The following is a 20,933-nucleotide window of genomic DNA, read 5'->3' on the forward strand; positions in this document are numbered from 1 at the left end:
TTTATACTGCCTTAGAGCATAGAAATGTCTATTCCATGATAGCATATATTAACATTCAATGCATTATTTAAAAAAAAAGATATTATATATATATATATATATATATATATATATATATATATATATATATATATATATATATATATATATATCTTTAATATAAATCAGATATGTGGCACAAGTGTACAACAAAAACAGCAGCATTGTTGTTGCATTCTCTGCAGCAATGCTGCCACCCAGTGACTCTCTGACATAGTCGTCCAGATGATCCTGACACCAGAACAAGAATAAAAGCTTTTTATTTGACCAAATGTTTAGACACCACATATAGATAAAATCATGATTAAAAACAATAAGGAAAAAATAAACATGTTTGCTGACAGAAAAAGACTAATAATAAGTAAAAACATGATGAAACATATTTGAGATTTAAATTTTGAATGTAATATATATATTGCAGTGGGATGAACACGTTCACATTGTGTGAATGTGAGAGAACTTTCACTTCCGTCACTAAAACCTGTAACAAATAACGGGACAATCAAACGTATGTTTAAGAGGGTAAACAGTTTGTTTCATGGATCATAGACATTCTGCAAAAGCTCACTTCAGAGGATCATCTGAAACTTATCGATGACATCATTTTCAAATAACCCAGAGTTTGAACATTTCTAAACACAATGTTTTGAGAGTGTAATTATGTTATTAGCCCATTCAAATCTGTATTTAGTGCATATTAAAACTTGAATTACTAAAACTGGTAAACTTGTAGCCTAATATGTTGTAAAAGTGCTTCTAAATCCCCAATGCACCTTCAGACAACTATTATAATTCATGACAAAGCAAAATAATGCAGCTTACAATAACAACAAGAAATAAAGTACAAGCATCATCTTTAAAAAAAATATTTGGTTTTCAAATGTGACATACAGTAGATTATCTAAAAACCAAATGATTTCATGAAAGGCACATGAGGCGGTAACGTTTACTGCATTTAGTTACTTTTTTAAACATACAGGTTCATTTCTTGAACAAATAAGAAAAACAAATATAAAAGTGGAGTGAAAGCATTTTCACCTTGACAATATGATACAGTGAAAAATGCACTTAGCATCGTAGAGGAAAGTAATAAATGCATTTCTTGCATAATTTTAAATCATACTTTGCATGTTTACAGTACTTTTGGTAAAGGGCACTTCTGAATGAGGATTTGTTTGATAAACTACCTGCAAGACAGAAAAGACCAACAACCCAAAGTATGGCACAACATTTTATAATCTTGTATCAAAGTGTGACTTTACAGTACACACATCTCCTCTGGTCTTTTCCAGCAAAGTTTGTCTACATAATATATTAACCCAAAGCTTACACTTCAACTTGCAGTCCAACAATGACTGAACCCTTTTCTTCCAGTGTCGAGCAGTATTGGGATCTGGTACAAACTCAGTATAACTATGACCTTGAGGTTGTGGATAAATTTTTTTTTAAAAACAACAAAAAAACAATACCTGACATTGGTCAACAATCTCAAAGTAAAAGCTTGAGTTAAAATAAATGATCTTTCCACTAACGTCAATCATTGAGCTTTCTTTTCGGTCAAGAAGTGTGAAACAAGAGAGGAAACAGGTTTTGGGTCAATAAAATATGGAACACTGGGAGAGTTTACTAGATTACTAGATAAATGTCGCCCTCTTCAACATTTGCTACCCTCTTCAGCTCCAAAAATATTGTGAGTTGCCTGCTCCAAGGGAGTTCAAAGTAACGCCAAAATCTATTGCGAAAGACAAGATCTCAGGACCGATTCACCCTCATATGTGCTGTACAACATGAACCTGCCTGGATCGCATCATTCACAAGTGAGTCTTTCTCAAGCTTTGAAGCAAATTGCATTAAACACAATGCATTCAAGAGGAATCCACAATTGTAATGCATGTAAACAGGTTTGTCTGTAACTATGAGAAAAAGTTAGAATTGTCTGTTTCGGCCTTTAGTTTGTATTTGAAGACCTCTGCTTATGCGTGTTCACTTGAAGGCTGTTCAGGCACTGGGAAGTTAAAACATTCAAGTGTCATTGTCTGCATGCCCCTTCTGTTAAGGCTGAGTTTCAGGTCAGAGGCTGAAGGCCCACATGGGCAGACCACCTGAACCTGCTCCTCCACACTGAGACAGTATCGCCACTCAGAGTTCAAAACTAATGATGCGTTCAGGCAGTCCACGTCAATCACAAAGTCGAACATTTCTAAGTTTGTGCTGGCAGCTGCCCTCGAGTGGGGGATGGCAGGTAACTAGTTGCTGAGGCAATTTAACACATTGTTCTTGAGATATCACTTGTATCGCTTAAACCCTGAACACCAAACCCAAATAATAAAAGGTTTCATAGCGAAGCTATTTCATGTCTGATTCGCAGTAGTATTATCCTGATCTCACCACTTAACCCTTTTCCTTAAATACCAAGGCTGGGACCTTGGTGCCGAGACAAATGAGGGAGGACGCCTGTAAGGGGGGCGGGGGGGGGGGGGGGGGATGTTATACTCTGTTAATCCTTTTCTCGTTATTGGAGCTCCAAACCATCGGGAGAGAAAGAGCTATATCCATTTAGGTGAATTAATATAAGTTTCTGTTCAATAAATACTTCAAAAACATTTGAGAGTTTCATCATCACGGTTATAACAGGAGAGGAATTTTCACCACACCAGTGACAAACTAGAAAAGATGCAAGTAGGAACTGTGTTAAAAGGTAACGAATATAAAGATAAGCACATAAATGCATTGACCTTTTTAATTGTTGTTCTGTTATGTCTTAACACATCAAGCTGCCATCAAGGGAAATCTACACATTGCCATGTTTGTTTTAAATGAGCTATTTCAGTATTAAAACCTAATAAATAAATACTCACTCTACAAATAGAAGAGGATTGCCTGGACGCTAGAATAAACAACGACAGTACAATTGCGTGGGTTTAAAGGCCACAAAGAACGCTCTGGTTGTGGACACAACATTAAGGCCAAAGGCTGCATTTCCCTGCTGCATCAGGAGAGGGAAAGGCCTTTTCAGCACCAGTGTGACTTATTTGATGTAGAAAGGGGGTCTGTAAGGATTCAGTTTCCAGATAAATTATACGCCTTTTATAACCTCTACCATACATGATACACTCGTATTTACACATTGCAATAGGAAACAGCACTGCATGTTTTTTTTACTGATTAAACAACCAAAGGGGGGGGGGGGTAATATAATTTAAAATTCAGTCTTTGGTTAGAATGAACACCTACAGGGGTGTTCAATTTATATGAATTTAAATTAAATTAACCTATTTGGAGGAGAACATCTCAGATAATATCACTTTGTACAAAGTATAAAATAAGTTTTTATGTGAAGTCAACTGAAGCTTGTTAAAGTAATAGATGAGATACAATAAAGAACAAACAGGATACAATTATAGATAACATTTTTTAAAGATTGTGTAGCTCAGTGTAAATATGTTTTATTCCTTAATTAAACATTACCTTTGATTAAACGCCCTGTCACAGGGTTTGATATGCAGAGAATCGGCTTCGTCATGCCACTGAAGTAAACAAGGTTTGCGACACCGGGTTTTCCGAGTTTAGTTTTTCCGGCAAAGGATCTTCAGCATCCAGGTTGAGTGTGGAAATCACAGATGTTTTAAGTCGCTATGGGTTAGAAAAGGAAACATTTTAGAAACAACTCTTTTAGAAAAAAAAAGGAATTCAAGCACATCTGGACAGCTTAGGCAAATAGAGACTGGAATAGAGTAAAATATCAACTACTGGATGGATTAGCTGTTGTACACACATTCATGAATCCCAGAGGATGAGGCCAAGTGACTTCGCTGTTTTATTCTATTTGCCACCATGAGGTTGCCTTTTTTTTTTTTTTTTTAAAGGTGACCGTGGCTCAGTGGTGAGCTGTGGTTGTCCTTCAATCAGAGGTTTGGCGGTTTGATGTCTCCTTGAGCGAGACACTTACCCCTAAAATTGCTCACGTAGCTGCAACTCGAGTGTATGAAACTTAGATAGTCCTGATGTGGCACCTTGCATGGTAGCTCCTCTCATGATTCCTATATAAAGCGTCTTTGAGTGTTTAGAAAAGCACTATATAAAACCAAGATATTATTGTTAAATGTCTTAGACGATCTTCTGACTTTCTGTAGCATCACCACCTGGACAAAATTGTATTTTGTTCAATATTTGGGTAAGTGACCACACGAGTGACATTCACATCAGCCTCAGCTGTATACACATTGTAAGCCGCGAGCATGGATTCAAACATTCAGACTTGTTTAATTGTCGAGAAGCATCAGAAGACCTGTCCACATGCTTCATTTTCCTGAATAATAATGACTCACCTGTAGAAGTGAGCCTTTGTGCCTGGAGATCTCATGAATAGCTCCTAGTGGGATCCACACTATGGAGACCAGTGAGACGCCCCAGCCCAGCCCTTCAGCCCATCCTGGGTATGTGTACTTTCCATAGTGAGCAGGGGTGTACTGGATGATGCTGGAGATCAGTATACACTATGTAGAAAAAGGATAGTCTTAAAACTTAATTAAATAACCATTATGATTAATATTATTGTACGTATAATGCTCTTTATAGCTCACCAGCACCAAGAGTGGACAGATCAGAATCCAGCACACACGAAAGTAGATGTTTGGATTTTTTCCTTGCATCCTTTTGATCATTAAGCAGACATTCGAGACTCCTGATGGAAAAAGACGAGAGCTGACTCAACACTTGAGATGGTGGGTATGAAAGATGTTTATAATTCAGTTTTAGATTAGCCACAGCAAAGTCTGAAACTGTAAACATGACTTCTTGGTTTATGAACTCATGAACATGATGTGGATCTTACCAAAGAGCCAGTTTACAGCGACAACTTCAAAGAAAGCCAGGAACACAAGGGAGACCACAGCGGTGTAGTGGTCCATCAACTGAAACACATAGATGCCTCCCTGTGTAGGAAAAAGAATAGAAGAGAGAGAGAGAGAGAGAGAGAGAGAGAGAGAGAGAGAGAGAGAGAGAGAGAGAGAGAGAGAGAGAGAGAGAGAGAGAGAGAGAGATACCAAAATGAGTTAATTGTCACTAATGGTACGACTGTTATCACATGTAGGCGACCAAATATGCTCAGATATGTTACTCTGAGAAGCAAAAGTGTTTTGCTGTAAAACACTGTACCTTGGTGACATGAGGAATCCCCAGGATAAAGCCGATGATGCACATAACCAGAGTCAGCAGCTCCTCCCTCTTTAGGAAACGCAGAACTTGGGGGCCAAACTCATCTTTTATGAACGTTATCGCCACCTCAACTGTGGCAAACTGCGGCACACAGAAAACACATAGTGCATTTTGAAAAAGTAATCCCTGGGTTTCCATTTGATTTGTTATGCCTTTGAGACATTCTGACATATTTGTTTTGGGTGCAATTGTGAGGCTGTGCAAAGAGCTGGGCCACTATGACGACAGAGTTGAACATAGAAGAAGTTAAAACAAATATTGGTTGTTCATGACAAATGTAAGCAGCCAAAAGGAAAAGATGTAAATGGAAAGTGTATTTAGCCGTATTATAATAGGAGCTCATTTTGACTGTCATCCACACAACATTTTAATTTTTAAATTACTTATCCCCAAATACCTGCAAAACTGTCATTTAATTTAGTTACGCTTAGCAAGTGGGAGCATGCTAACACGCTAAACTAAGATGGTGGACATTATACCTGCTACACATCAGCACTTAAGCATAGTTGTTGTGAGCATGTCAGCATGTTGTGTTAGCATATTAGCCCAAAGCACAGCTTTGCATATATAGAAACTCACAGAGGCACTTGCAGCATGCCTGTAGACTCTTGTTATTTGATCTGGTTGGATGGTGTGTTCATCTTTTAGCAGCCAGGGCAAAATTATTGAGATATCAATAATCTTAAGTCACAAAATTATACTATCTATTATACTTAACTATCGTTGGACCAATATGTAGCCTGACAGTTTGAAATACAACATAAAGTTATCAGTTACATAAGTCATCAGCTTGTAAGATCTGGAAAATAAATAGAATAGTTGAATGTACCAGTGGAAATACGGGGGGGATGCAACTAATCAGTCATTCTAATGCTGATTTGTACATTTATGTTAGTTAGAGACTCTCAGTCAGTTAGGGTTAGAGTCACTTCATTTATTTTGATGACACAAACCTCCTAAATTGTAAATGAGTAACCTTGTCCACAGAAAAGAGGTGGACTAATTTGTCTAAAACAATTCAGAGAAATGGTCTGAATGTGCACACTTGTGAAAAGAAAGTAGAAAATGTCTGTAATTGCTTTGACAACATTAGTTAAGTGCTAACAACATCCGTTTTTCCTTTCCTCCACAACCAAGTCACTCTTAATATGTTAACATGAGTGTTAGAGACGTTTACCTGGCTGTCCAGGCCCAGACACAGCAGCATAAAGAAGAACAGAGGGGCCCACAGCTGAAAGAGTGGCATGGTGGAGAGGACTTCAGGGTAGACTACAAACACCAAACCAGGACCTGAAACATTATACAGTCAAGGTGTTGTTAGTACTGAAAGATGCAAATGTATGTCCACCAGTGGCAGGCGGTTAGGGCCTTCTAAGCCTTCTCTGGCGGGTTATGTGTGTCTGGTGAGGAAAATGCTGGATGTGTTACGGTCACATTAGCAGTCGTATTTAATCACAAATAAGCCACAGCACTGTTGTTGCTGCTGGACAGGGCGGGATGAGGGACAGGGGGGGGGACCAGCGGCACTGGGCGATTGTGTGTCGCTCGGCCGGGGAGTCCGCACTGGTGGTTGAAGTGGCTCAACTATGGCTTTGTGGGTCGGTCCATGCGTCCCGCACATTCCTCAACGGCAGTGTCACCTTTTTTTTTCCTTCTCGTCATTGTGGGTGTCTACTGTCCACACATGGTGGACTGTGAGCGTGTCGTGTGTTGAGTAAGTCGATCTGTGACAGTAGCTCCCGGGACACTTTTTTCCCCGAGTCCGCTCGTGATGTGGACTATACGTCACCCACAGAAGGCCAAGGTCTAACTGATGTACACAAATTCTGCTGTTGTCGGCCAAGAAGTAAACTTCAAATGTTTCAAATATTAAACAAAGTAGATATTATGTGTTTATTTGCGAGCTGTATATGTGCTGGAAGGCAGTCTTTGTTACGTTTGCACCCAGTTTTCCTGCTAAACTAAACTAGCTATTTCTTAAACAAGTTTTTGGGACAGTCAGCTGAGACAGTTGTTATCCCAGAGAGCAATTAGAGTTGCCACAGATATACAGTGTCACCTCACAGGATCCTTATCTGAACAAGGGCGGAACACAAGTTGTCTGTTTTTAATAATGCATCGCTTTACTAAAAGAGCTCCTCTTCTGATGGTCCACAAGCGTTTGGTTAATGAAGCCAAAGTTCCCTCTGTTTTTTTTCTCATTCCGGTAACCTAAAACCTTATCTCAGCTCACTGTTGATCCAGACATCTTTGGTGAAGGGATTTACATATCACCACAGTACACAAACACAACATAAAGTTGTGTTCATGTTCTACACATGGCTATAAGTCAGAACAGCTACTTAAAAGGGGTACTTTAGAGGTTTAATATTGCTGTGAAATAAACAAGAAACATACAGAAAGAAAGTTGAGGCAGAAAAAGGCAGAGTTGTCCTTACTTTTAGTCTCTAATATTGGTCAAGCTTCAAAGACACTGGACTCTACGATGCCCATGATGCTCATCAATAGCATATTATAAACCCCTCACATCCAATTTGAAATTGAGGCTTTACCCTAATGAAATTATCACAGCACCTAGCTCACGGCAACACCTTTTTTCATTTTCTCGTCATGTGGAGCGGCTCCGCGGGTCAGTCCCCTCGCCCCTAATGCTCGTGGTGGAGCCGTGTGGCGGAGTGGACTGTATGAACACGCTGTGTGTCGGTCTGTGACAGTAACTCCAGGGACACTTTTTTTCCCCCAGTCCGCCCGTGATTTGGACTATGCGACACTCATTGAAGGCCTAGCTCTAAAACCATGGCCCGCCACCGATATAGATATATTTAGTTTTACTTATAAAGCTTTTTCACAGTCACATTTTATACATCACATGAAGTCCAAAATAAAACAATGCTTTGTGATTGTGGTGCAATAATATTTCTGGGATTAATGCTTACCATCTGTCGCTATGTTTTCCACTGGGAGGTTATGTATATGAGCCATGTAGCCAATGGCTGAGAAGATCACAAAGCCAGCCAGGATACTTGTGAATGTGTTAGTAAATGATACAATTAAAGCATCCCTGGAAAGGAAAGAGAACATAAAAAAACACTGTTAGTGGATTAACAGTATCCAAGAAACACAGTGAAAACAAAAAGGTAATAGATCTGAAGCAGCCATTAGATCAGCAATGAGATCATCAAGACAAGAGTTTGAAGCTCTACATTGTATCAACAAGCTCTCGGTTTGTCCGAAAAAAGAATACATAATGTAGGGTAGTTAAGGGTTTCTGGTTTATGTTTTCTACATCCCTCAGAGAAGCTGAGGCCTTCATAGACTGCATTAAAACGCCCCTCATCTTCTAAATTAAACTTCACTCCTGTCAAACTTTCTTAATTTCTCCCTGGTCTTAGATGTGGTAGTTCTCAAGTATAGCAGGCGGGGTTCAATGTAGCTCTCTGCAGAATGGGTGTATGCTTTCTGGGGAGCAGCTAATGACATAGCAATAAAGTAATCACAGCAAGTGTTATGTGTGTATATGTTATGTTGTTAATTCTGTTCATATGACATCTACTGCACTTCTGTCCAGCCGGGGAGAGAGATTCTCCTCCGTTGCTCTCCTAAAGGTTTCTCCCCTTTTTTTCTTCCCGTTTCAAGCTAATGTAATTGAAATGTGGAAGGCGAAGACCACAAATGCTTGCCCTCTTTGTTCTCTGCTGCAGCACTGACAGCTAAGTGCACATAGGCAAGTTTATAGTGGATGGTCTCGGAGTAACTTATGGTCAAGGATCAATATTCACTGAATTTTTAGTCAAGTGAATCAGTTGTAGAAAGCAGCACAGTTGATATTCAGTCAAACACAGTGAAGCTTCTCCAAACAATGTTTTAAATATTTACCGGAGAATGTTGTTGTTGAACTTGTTGTAACTAGCCATCGAAATCATAGAGCCAAATGCTATTCCGATGGAGTTAAACACCTGGGCAGCGGCATTAACCCAGACCTGTGATGGCAATAAAGGAGAGCACAAACATGATCAACTTTTGTGTAGTTTTTTTCAAATGTATTTTTTAAACTATTATCAGCTTAAACCATGAGTGACGGGTTCCACAAAAAAAATGAAGTGTATTTGATTGTTTTAGCTTTAATTTCTTGAATTGTTTTTGCACATTTAGTAATGAATATTTCATGTTAGCAAGATATTTTTACCTTTACACTACTCAACCTACGTTTAGTAAGCATCGAGTTGAGGGGTCAATAAAGATCCAGCTGGCATCGGTCCAGACCACTTCGGGCCATCTGAAGGCCCTGCTCTGGATCTAGTTACGCTTTCTGTCCTGAAATTGTTTTCTGGCAGCTGTTCCTCAAACCATCAAAGCCAAATTCTTCACTTTCTAAGATGTCTCGATTAGTTTTTTGCTGCAATGACATCTTCCTTGCTTCCCTTCTCCTAGTTCTGGCTTTTGCTGAGTTTGGAGCTCAAGCAAACACAGAATAACAACCTTATCCCTGAAAGAAGATACACTATCTATTGTATCAATGTGTAACTAAGATCTAAGAAGTTAGCTTACATTTTTTTCACCCATTCATAAACAGAATCTCACCTTCACTTCAAACAGTTTGCTCCAGACAGGTGTCACAAAGTAGAGGATACCATTCTTAGCTCCAGGAAGCTGAACATTATTGATGAGCAGGGCAAACAAGATGAAGTACGGAAATACAGCGGTGAAATACACAACCTGTGGAACACGGAAAGAGAGAAGATGAAACTGAACAATGCAAAGGTTTGTTGTGTACATGGTGTTATAACAGTTGAGCTACTTTTCAGTGACAGCACTGAGGAAGATTTGTGTTAGGCATTCAAGGTAATGCCTAAGGGTCATTTTATCAAGTCAGGTCATTTCCAGATGATGAATTACAGTAGTGCACAGTATCTCACATGCAGGTTGGGGACATATACAGTTTCAAAGCTTTGTTTAATTGTATTGTGTTTTGTCTGAGCAAACAGGTTTGCTTTGCATGTGAAGGTTGTCTTGTGGGTTTTTACACTAAAGTATATGTATCCTCTTCATGAGTATGAAACAAAACTATTGCACTTACAAAAGAAATAAAATAGAATATGATGCTTTTAAAATAAAAATGTTTTTAGCTGGGGTTCAAAAGCTCGTCAAACACCCTTATAATTGAAAAGGAGATGAATTTACAAGCCACACTTTGTGTACTAGGGGAATACCCACGCACTGGTAGCGTTTCTAGCTGTGTAAATAGGCAAGACCAGAACTGTGCTCGCTTGTGGGTGTCCCTAAACTAGCCCCTGCTGTAATTTATTTTCCTTTATTGAAAAATGTTTATATCTGAAGTTTTAAATTCAATAAAGAAAAAAGGGGGAACATGAAAATACTAATTTGCTTCATCCGGACTATGTGGGTAATGTTTGTTGGTTAACCCCACAGAGTAAAAAACTTTTTTTTTAAATACTTATACTGTATAACCCTGTAATCAGCACAAACAATACACATTAGCTTATAAACCTCTCCGACATTGCTGATTTACGAACATCAACTAGGACAAAATAGCAGAAGAGAGACATTTTCAGAAATCATGCGACGGGTAAAACATAAAGTATAATTGCCACTGTGCAAATCTTCTGACCTTGCCAGTGGATTTAACTCCTTTAAATATGCATAAATACACGATGACCCAGGAAAAGATTAGATAGCCAAAGAGTTCCCAGCGAATGCCACCAGCGTCTTCAATGCCATTGGTTTTCTGCAGAAGTCTATGACTGGAAAGAAAATAGTGTAAAAATACAAATAATAAGAGAGAAAAGGGGAAACAAAGCACTAATTTGCTTCATCAGGACTGTGTGAGTGATGTTTGGTCATCCCCTTCAGAACAATAAGGGCAGTTACTAAAACAAATACATAAACCTCATTTAAAAAGGTGGACGAACATTGCTTCATTTAAGTTGAGTAAATAGTAAAATAGTGTGTATATATATATATATATATATATATATATATATATATATATATATATATATATATATATATATATATATATATAATATAAGTATGTGTGTATATATAAAGATTTTTTTTTTTTTTTTCTGAACAGGTACTGTTCAGTAGTGAGGGTCCCTCTGAGGGACGAGCCACTCCTTCTTTGGTCCATGTTCAGTCTGTTGCTTACCTTAAAGATGTTAAAGACCAGCAATTGATTCACTTCATGAAGAAGCAATAAGTGCTTTTCATGTTTTTAGTTCAGTTTTTTTTCCTCAGTGAGAACAGTCCAGTCTGTGTTGGCTTGAACAAGTGCACTGAACATCTTTTGATGTGAGGAAAGTTCTCCTCTTTGAGAGAAGAGTAAAGATCCAGAAGTGATGCTGCTATAAAGTGCTCTGCATGGTGGATCAAACCGCGGGGTCAGGAGCTTTGTGCATGCGCGATTAACTTTCAATCTGACACGGAGGCTGCAGGGTTTTTTTTAGGTGAAGCGGCTCGCGGTTCGCGGGAGCAGCGCTGCTCGTTGAGAACAGAAGATACAGAACAATACGTGCTTTTACGTCAGTCGGCAAGGCAACGGAAGTGCGCGCCTTCAAAGTGAAAGCAGTGTCGCCGTAATTACGTTCACGGCGTTTATCTTATTTATTTTCCATGTTTGATTGACCTCACGCGGGCAGAACTGGGAGAGCCGTGAGCCGTGAACTACACCGTCTGGAGAGATTTAAAGCGATAAGCTCCTCCAAATGCAAAAAAAGAAAAACAACAATATGCAGTTAACACATGATCAAATAATTAACGCCGTTAAAGGATTGCCACATTAATCTTGCGTTAACTCGTTAATATACATTAGCGTACATATATATACATATACATATATATATATATACATACATCTATACACACACACACATATATATATATATATATATATATATATATATATATATATATATATATATATATATATACACACATATATATATATATATATAAATATATAGATACACATATATACATATATACACACACATATATATATACACATATATATATACACACATATATACACACATATATACACACGCACACACACACACACTCACACACACACACACACACACACACACACACACACACACACACACACACACACACACACACACACACACAGGCCAGCAGAGAAGGCCTTGCTGGCCCTGACAGCCCGCCAGTGGTAAATATAAAGATGAAAATGCAGTGATCTATTCTCACTCAAAGAACTGTTGGCTGGCCGACTGCTGGTGGGTGCTGTTGCCGAGTAAACCACTGGAACAGTTTTCCACAGCATTCCAGGTGTTGTTGCAGGATGTCCAGGGGAGGGTTGCTCCGAACGAGTTGAAGAAATAGTAAAGTGTCCAGCTCATGAGCACATTGTAGTACGTGGTGAACACAAAGGAGATAACAACTGTGGCCACACCAACACCTGCAGGGTGACACACAGGGAGGGACGACACAACGTGAGGGACAACTCGGCAGAAATCATCCCATCTGTTAAAACATCTCTGTCAGTTTTCAATTAATTGGGCCTAGGATCAAAGTTCTGTCTCTCGACTACATCACACATAAAGATACGACCGCAGAGAGGAGCCAGCGTTGAAGGTTAATCTCTGGTCAGTCGAGGCCAAGATTAATTCAAGCAAACTCGGCCAAAGATAAAAGACATTCCTGGAGCCATGGATTAGAAATTCCACTTTGTCATTTTGGCCTGTGAATACAACAGGATCTTCCACAAAAGGTGAGTTTAAAGCCCTACAACAGATGTTAATTATTTAGGCTTTTAACACCTTGGCTGTGGTCAGATTTCAGTTTGAGGTGCGTGTCTGTGTGTACCATAGGTAGGTTTCTGTTTTTTCGCCTGACTCCGCCTCAGAGAATTCAGAGCAATGACTTAGCTAAAAAGCTTCTATCTGTCAAAATACATTTTGGTATCAGTACTTAGAGCAATAGCTCGACATTTTGGGAAACCTTATTTGCTAACCTGCTGTGAAAGTCTCTTATGTTTGGTAAATATGTAGCTATAGCTAGCAGCAGAGTAGTTTAGCTTAGCACAGAGTCTGGAAGCAGTTCCGCCTACCGGAATCTTAAAAGCTCACTAATCTACATGTAATATTTGATGCGACATTTTAACACAACGAAGAACTGTACAAATACAATTGGTGACAGACTATCTGTACTCTGGTCAATCATAAACCCCTGAAATAGCAAATGCTCATTTATACATATTATGTTTGACAGAGTCACGCTCTTAGTCAAGCTGTTTTCAGTTCAGATGCTGAGCAAAAATAAGTGGCTGCTAGCCGCAGCTACATATTTAGAAAAGGCAGAGTTTCCCATCAATCTCCAACTAAAAAAAGCGAATGAGCACATTTCCGAAAGATGTCAAACTATTTTCCTGCTATTATTATCCACACTCTTGATATTTATGTTATCATTGTAATCATTGTCTCCATCCTTTGTGATAGAGAAATGTTTTCCCGCTGATGACAACACTGTTTTTAAAGATAATGGGTCGCTGATTTTCAGCGGAACAAAAAAACTTTGCTTCCTGAAAACATTATTTATACTGCTTGTAGACTGGAATGCCATGCTGCACTGAATCCAGGGGGACAATCTGGTGACATGAAAGGAGAAGTGGCTGAAAAACAACTCTGAGTCATCATAGTAACTGAACGAAAGAAAACACCTTTTAAGCTCCAGGATCAGCTAGAACCACTTTATATTGTCAAAATTAAGCGCTTCTTCCATTGTCATTGCCTGTTTTCATCTTTCACGCTCCAAATCTTGCTGACCGATTCACTGGTACACCAGACACACCCTAAGAGCTGAAGTTATTTCAAACTGCCAAAACACATCAGTTAGCTGAAGTCAAAAACAAGGCAGAGCTGACCGAGATAGAGGGAATCAGTTTGAGCTATCCTCTTCTCACTCTTCGTCATCAGTTTATTAACTTGTCGTGTTCTTGTGTCCATTAGATGTTCTTACAGAGACAAATGAGACAATCAACAAGATAGTCGCAGCAAATTAAACCATTTAAAATCATACATTTTTATGCATTGTTTGCGCATACTGCAGTGAATTAGACACAAGCATATTTGTGGATTTATGATTGATATTTGTCCGTATCTAAATCACAGATCACATGTATATCACAACAAACTGTACGGAGTTGCAGAGGGAAATGATTCATAAGAACATAGAGAAAAAACTACCTGCTTTTGGCCCTTGCTTAGCACAGAGCAATAACCAGGGAGAAATGAGTGATAAATCAAGGGAAGGACCCATACGTTTTGATCGGGTAGATAATCTCTGTCTTTAGGAGATAAGAAAACTATGGAGAAAAAATGTAAGTTAGAACAAGACAGAGAACATGTTCAATTCACAGCGATAAGTATTGATTGTTGATGGCTGGGCTCTTGTGTGATCTGCCAGTTGACTGCCAGTGCTCTCTGGGTCCACACATTTGATTTACAATTCTGCAAATAACTCCTGGCCTGTATGATGACTTTTTTTTTTTTTTTTTTACATAACTTTTAAATATTCAAATCCAATATACTGATCCACAACTTCAATTTGTTTAAAGAACGATGTAGACTTCAGTGACCTTTATTTGATTTAATTATTTTTTTAAATAAATCAAACAAGAATATGCAGTTATTTCCATGTTAATTAAATTACAGAGAAACAAACGTGATTACAGCAGTGATTGCAATGTTCACTTGACAAGGTCCCTTCCATCAACATGTGAAAACAATTCATTCATCAGAGAAAAAAGGACATTCATTTAAAAAAAAAAAAAAAAGAAGACAGAAAAACTGTTTTTGTCTGGATTTGAATCCAGATCTGAATCAAATGTACAGAGACAGATATGCATGGAGTGCATGTGCCACATAATTTAACCCAATTCAGTGTAGAGATTAGAGAATTCAAAATATTCCTGATTTCACAGTAAACATAACATCACTTGCTTCTTGACACATTGCGTAACTCTCACGAAATTTCAGGAAATTCTGGTTTTGTGTCCAAACAAACAAACAAACACACTATCAGGACCAAAAACAATCCCAGAATAACAGAAGAGAAATAACATTTTACTTGAAAAATTGGTGTTTTATGTGTCCTGTAAATCAGCAAAGAAATACATGCCCATCGGGCAGAATGCTCAGTCTTAGGTGTTGCTGATTGCAGCTTTCTCGAGAACCGCTCCTACAAACAACGTTTGCACAAAACACTGCTTTCTTTAGTCCTGAACAATACACCTGCCTTCAGAGAGGCCTGCCAATACTCCTGGGAGTGTATAAAGGGTGCCTGCACCACTTTGCAAACAAGAACCTGCAAGATAACGCTGAATTCCCGCCTTATAAAAGGGTCTATAAATCTGCATTTTGATAATGTGCATAATGTACTGCTGTTTGTTTGATGATTGAGAGCGTAACATATGTGATGTTTTCTTGCTCCTTGTTCTGACAACCATCTGTTGAAATGTATTATATTTAATCAAGCTATCATGACTGCCTATCGGTACACCACCACTGTTTGTCGGTCTATTTGGCGATATATATATGTTATTTCCCAAGTATTTGTATTTTTAACTCTCACCTTAAAAAGCAATCATGTCGTTGACAGCTACTGTAAATCAATCATTTTTTGCCCATGTTTCGTCTCATGACTTTTTTATTTTATTTTTGCTGCTAATATTAAGTACACAGTAATGTGTCAGACACTAATGAAATCATCTGGATTTGTCTTCTCCAGTAGCAATCTAGCTAAAAAGAAACATGCAACTCTTTGTTTACATACTATATAGATTACTTGGACTGTTGGTAAATAATACTCTTGTGTTGGTAGTAACGTTTTTATGGTAAAAACGATACGAAGAAATTACTATTCAAAATGTAATAATTAAAGTTACCACCACTCTCTAAGATGTAGATAACAAGTATACATTTCTGATTGTTTGATACATGCTGCTGGTCGTGTGCCAGACTTTGTAAACAAACTTTAACATCAAACATTGAATGGCCATCCTCGTTACAGATGAGCCTTTGGCCTGAAGAGTCACTCACCTTTTAACAAGGGACAGATTTTGTTGAACACATGCACTGGCCCTAAACGAGTGTACTGCCCGATAGAAAACTCCATGAAGAGCAGAGGCATGCCACACAGGAGCACCATGATGAGGTAAGGGATCACAAAGGCACCTGAAGAAGAAGAACAGGAAACATCTGTAAGTGACTGATACTACTGGTAAAATAAGATTAGGTTATCTATGTAACTGCTACATTTTAACATGATGTGGTCTTTGTCTAATAAAAGCATGTTTAGTATATAACAAATGTGTCTGTTAAATTGATGCATCTAGTCCTTAGAAATACATATGCTATGTATTATCATAAAGAACAATGACTCACTTGACCAACTAATTAATTGTTTTTTTTTTAACATTGCAGGCGAAAATTACAAGAAACTTCTGTGAGTGACTGATACTACTGGTAAAACAAGTTTGTTATCTTTGTAACTGATACATTTTAACATGATGTGGTCTTTGTCTAATAAAAGCATGTTTAGTCTCTAAGAAATGTGTCTGTTAAACTGATGTATGTTGTCCTTAGAAACACACATACAGTGTATTATCAAAAAGAACGCTGACTCACTTGCCCAACGAACTTTTTTATTGGCAAACATACCGGACCATAAACAAAAGGCTTTAAAGCCCTTGAACTTTTGTTTTATATGAGCCATGAGATGCTGTGCTGAAATGTGTCAAGTCATGCTGAATTGTACATTGTCTTGATTACGACATAGATGAGGCACAAGATGTTCTTGTATAACGCGTCTATAGAACGATTGTTAATTAACAACCAGGTCCAACATGCCATGTTTATCCATCATCTGAAAAGACCATAATGTGGATTTTTTTATCAAATAGTGGATCTGTTTGAAAGACTCGCAGGTGAACAGAACCTACAAGGGTCTCAGTCTATAAATGTTCCCCTATGAGAGGCTTGGCAAAATGAGTTGGGCCAAAATGTGCCGGAATAGAGACACATTTTGAAAAAAAAGAGACAAAGCAAGTGGTTTATAGAATGGATGGGTGGTAAGATGAACACAATAATTGTATGTGTGTATGTTAAAGATTAACACATGTGCTTCCTTTTTTTATTCAAACCAAAAGCGGTCATTAGCGGTTTCTGTTGATATGACCCTCCGTGGTTATGACTGGGACTTTTGTTCAATGATCCAGACTTTAAAGGCTGTGTCATGAACAATTTTAAAAGGGCAGTCTGATGACATCAACGTATTGGCATTCTTTGACTTTTTATTGGGACATGATTGATTATCATGACTTCCTGTATTTATTGGGTTCACAAGTTTAATATATTGCAATCAAATATAAACAGTTCAGCCATAAATATTTTGTAATGTGACATAAGTGACATTGTCAGAAATGTATAAATTGAAATATGCGTGTATTACTGTGGTCATAATTAAAGCGTTGTACACTGTATTATATACCACATATAAGTAGCTTCCGCAAAATGTGTATAGCATTTCCTTGTTGTTTTACAGATCAGGTATTTTGGAGCACACATCCCTAACCTCAGTCTTACCTCCACCGCTGCTGTAGCACAGGTAGGGGAACCTCCAGACATTGCCCAGTCCCACCGCGTACCCCACGGATGCCAGGATGAAGTCCAGTCGCCCACTCCATGTGGGTCTCTGCGCCTCCACGGTTCTCTTGTCGATCACTTTCGGATCTAAGGGTTTCAGAGCATAGTCTCTCTCACCAAGCGGCATCTTTGAATTCCCAGCGTCGACCTCCATTGTGTTAAATAGCGGTACTCTGAATCGACGGGTTTTCGTGAACACAAATAACGGCGAAGCGGTTTCACGGTATCATAAACCCGGAAGATATGCCGTTACATTTGAACCAAACCTAAAGCATCGATTCGACAAGGAAATTGTCCCTGGGTTAAAAAAAAAAAAAAAAAAGCACACGTATTATTTACTTTCTATGGTATTCTTAGATTATAGACCTCTCTTGACGTCTGATCACACAAACGTATTATCATTGTTTTAATGAAAGCCTATAGTATGCGCCAAGGATATCTAACAACACAACGACCGGCGCCATGCACGTGCTGAGCCCACCGCGTTTCCTCCTTACTCAACCAACTCTGCCTTTTGTAACTAACATATGCACTCATCTGTCCTTGCTGCTTCTTTCACGTTGGCGAGCTCAAGGCACACCTCTTTTTCAAAATAAAAGCCGGTGTATGGAAGCCCCCCTTTGCCACAAAAAAAAGGCATTATTATGAGATGAAAAATCATAATATTGAGAGAATTAAGTCGTAATTATGAGATAAAAAGTCATAATTATGAGATAAAAAGTAATTATTGTGAGATGAAAAGTTATTATTAAGAGATAAAAAGTCAAAACTATTAGATAAAAAGTATTTTTCCACCAAAAACAATTCGTCTGGAGCCTCAAAAGCCATTCAATATCAAGTTTTATATATAGTCATATTATACAATTCACACAATGAGCAAGATAACGTCTCTTAGCTTTCCTGACCAAAGGTCACTACACTATCCTTAAGACTCACTGTTGTTCTTCATTTTCTATCTGACTGGTATTGGTTTTTATCTTATAATTATTAATTTTTATTTTACAATTATGACTTTTTATCTCATCATAATGACTTTTTATCTCGTAATTATGACTTTTTATCTCAAAATTCTGACTTATTTTTTTGTGTCACAAATGGGCCTCCATAGTTATTGGGTCATTGAAAAAAAAAAGAAAAAAAGTGTAACGATTGTTTTAACTCAAATGTGCGTCATAAACGCAGCACACGTTGTCGCAGCCAAACATTTTCCCTGCAGGTATTCATGAGCCACGCCATCAGTAAATTAACTAATTAAATAAATAAAAAATAAAAGCCACGGAGAAAAGTAGAGTTTAATTTTTCGTGTACGTATTAGTTTTTCTTTCCCTGCCAACGATACATGCTGCTGCTGGTTCTGTAGCGGCTCATGAGACAGTGGGGCGTCCGTCAGTAAAAACGGATCCGTTCTCCGTTTGCAGTGCTGTGCAAATCCGTGTTGTTACAGGACAAACACCACCACATTAACCATATGGGACTCAAGCTGTCTTCTTAATTGACCTCATTGTAGGTCGACACGACCGAGTGTTTGATAGTTACAACCGGTAAAACAGCAATACAATGTCAGTAATTGTACTTTTTATTGTTCTACAATTTCATAAATACAACAACTTATAGTTTTTGTATAATATGACTATATATAAAACTTGATATTGAATAGCTTTTGCGGCCCCAGACGAATTGTTTTTGGTGGAAAAAAAGGGCAAAATGGCTCCTTGGATAGGAAAGGTTGCTGACCCCTGGCTTGTAACAACAGAGTAAGGGTCAGGGTTGAGTTGATCTAGATTCTCAGCACCATAGGAAGGTCACCAGGAAGAACTTCAAATATTTCTGAAAGGAGGTTTAACAAACTCTGAGCCAAATCCTGAACATATGTATGTATGTATATATACATACATACATACATACATACATACATACATACATACATACATACATACATACATATATACATACATATATATATATGTGTATATATATATATATATATATATATATATATATATATATATATATATATATATATATATATATAATAAGGAAACTTTGACCACATGAAATCTTTTGCGTTTTTTTATTATTTGTTAAATATATATATATATATATATATATATATATATATATATATATATATATATATATATATATATATATATATATATATATATATATATTTAATTAATAGGATCTAATTGTTACAGCTACTAAACATAATTTGATTATAGTTGATGAGATCAGGTTGATGAGACCGAAGGAGAAAAACTAGAAAAAAGACGCAAGGAAAAACTTTAATCCCAGAATTTGACTGGGAGTGTCACTTCCATTAATGAAATGTGTTGAAAAGCCTGAAAGAAAGCGCTGTGGTGTGTGGGTAGATTGTGGCAACAACATGACATCCCACACAATAGAAGCTAGCTCAGGCATTGAGGAAAAAATATTTAAAGTATTAGTTGACACTCTCAAGCTTTCAAAAGAGGAAACTGCGTGTTAACACTTGTATTTTGCCATCTCATGTTCAGGGTAGAAAGGTCATGGCTTGATTTATTCAAACGTCTGTACCAACAATTTTCACTCAATATACCACACTGTTCAGAAGAGGAAGCTATCTCCTTGCATCATGCAAAATCTTCTTGTCTCTTCCTCATCGTCCTGGTAACATTTCAGTAACAAAATATTTTAAACTCATATTTGACCTTTGATCAGGACTGTTTCACCCACATTACACATATTGTGGGAAAACTATGGGAAAACCCTGACCCCTTTTGAAAAGGTGAACTCTTTAAAATCAAATAAACACTTTAAAAATGTTTTATTCCCCCATCAGAATATGTCTTTCTGGCGGTTTGAAAAAGCTTTAAAAACATTAGTTCAGGAATTTAAAGATAATGTTAATAACATCATCCAAATGGTATTACTTCTTATTGAAAGCATTGTGTTCTGGTTATTTCTGACAATCTGACTCGCTCGTGTGTTATTAACTGTTGTGGTCAT

General features: G+C 37.8%; 2 protein-coding genes across 2 annotated transcripts; both read right to left on the reverse strand.

Moving 5' to 3' along the window:
• Positions 1-377: 377 nt before the first annotated feature.
• On the reverse strand, positions 378-12,700 carry LOC137779044 (sodium- and chloride-dependent GABA transporter 1-like). The gene is made up of 11 exons (XM_068566496.1): positions 12,490-12,700; positions 10,886-11,018; positions 9,838-9,972; positions 9,133-9,236; positions 8,193-8,317; positions 6,434-6,546; positions 5,197-5,337; positions 4,874-4,973; positions 4,623-4,723; positions 4,368-4,535; positions 378-3,672 (listed from the first exon to the last, which is right to left on the reverse strand). Exons 1-11 carry the CDS (start codon positions 12,639-12,641, stop codon positions 3,559-3,561), a joined length of 1,386 nt encoding a protein of 461 aa, XP_068422597.1. The 5' UTR covers positions 12,642-12,700; the 3' UTR covers positions 378-3,558.
• Positions 12,701-16,317: 3,617 nt separating this feature from the next.
• Positions 16,318-18,148, reverse strand: LOC137779043 (sodium-dependent dopamine transporter-like). Its single transcript, XM_068566495.1, has 2 exons — positions 17,886-18,148; positions 16,318-16,475 (listed from the first exon to the last, which is right to left on the reverse strand). Exons 1-2 carry the CDS (start codon positions 18,097-18,099, stop codon positions 16,333-16,335), a joined length of 357 nt encoding a protein of 118 aa, XP_068422596.1. The 5' UTR covers positions 18,100-18,148; the 3' UTR covers positions 16,318-16,332.
• Positions 18,149-20,933: the final 2,785 nt, after the last annotated feature.

This window comes from Clinocottus analis, unplaced genomic scaffold (genome assembly GCF_023055335.1).
Source record: "Clinocottus analis isolate CAN_PGR_092001 unplaced genomic scaffold, fCliAna1.0.p SCAF_7, whole genome shotgun sequence".
Lineage (NCBI taxonomy): Eukaryota > Metazoa > Chordata > Actinopteri > Perciformes > Cottidae > Clinocottus > Clinocottus analis.

Excerpts from the sequence above, each read along its gene's own strand:
- LOC137779044 (XM_068566496.1), bottom strand. The coding sequence starts at position 12,641 with ATGAGCTGGACACTTTACTATTTCTTCAACTCGTTCGGAGCAACCCTC. Across the intron at positions 5,338-6,433 it reads GTCTGGGCCTGGACAGCCAG|TTTGCCACAGTTGAGGTGGC; the intron begins GTAAACGTCTCT and ends TGTGTGCCGCAG. Across the intron at positions 4,724-4,873 it reads CGCTGTAAACTGGCTCTTTG|GAGTCTCGAATGTCTGCTTA; the intron begins GTAAGATCCACA and ends TTTTTCCATCAG.
- LOC137779043 (XM_068566495.1), bottom strand. The coding sequence starts at position 18,099 with ATGGAGGTCGACGCTGGGAATTCAAAGATGCCGCTTGGTGAGAGAGAC. Across the intron at positions 16,476-17,885 it reads GTGCTACAGCAGCGGTGGAG|GTGCCTTTGTGATCCCTTAC; the intron begins GTAAGACTGAGG and ends CTTCTTCTTCAG.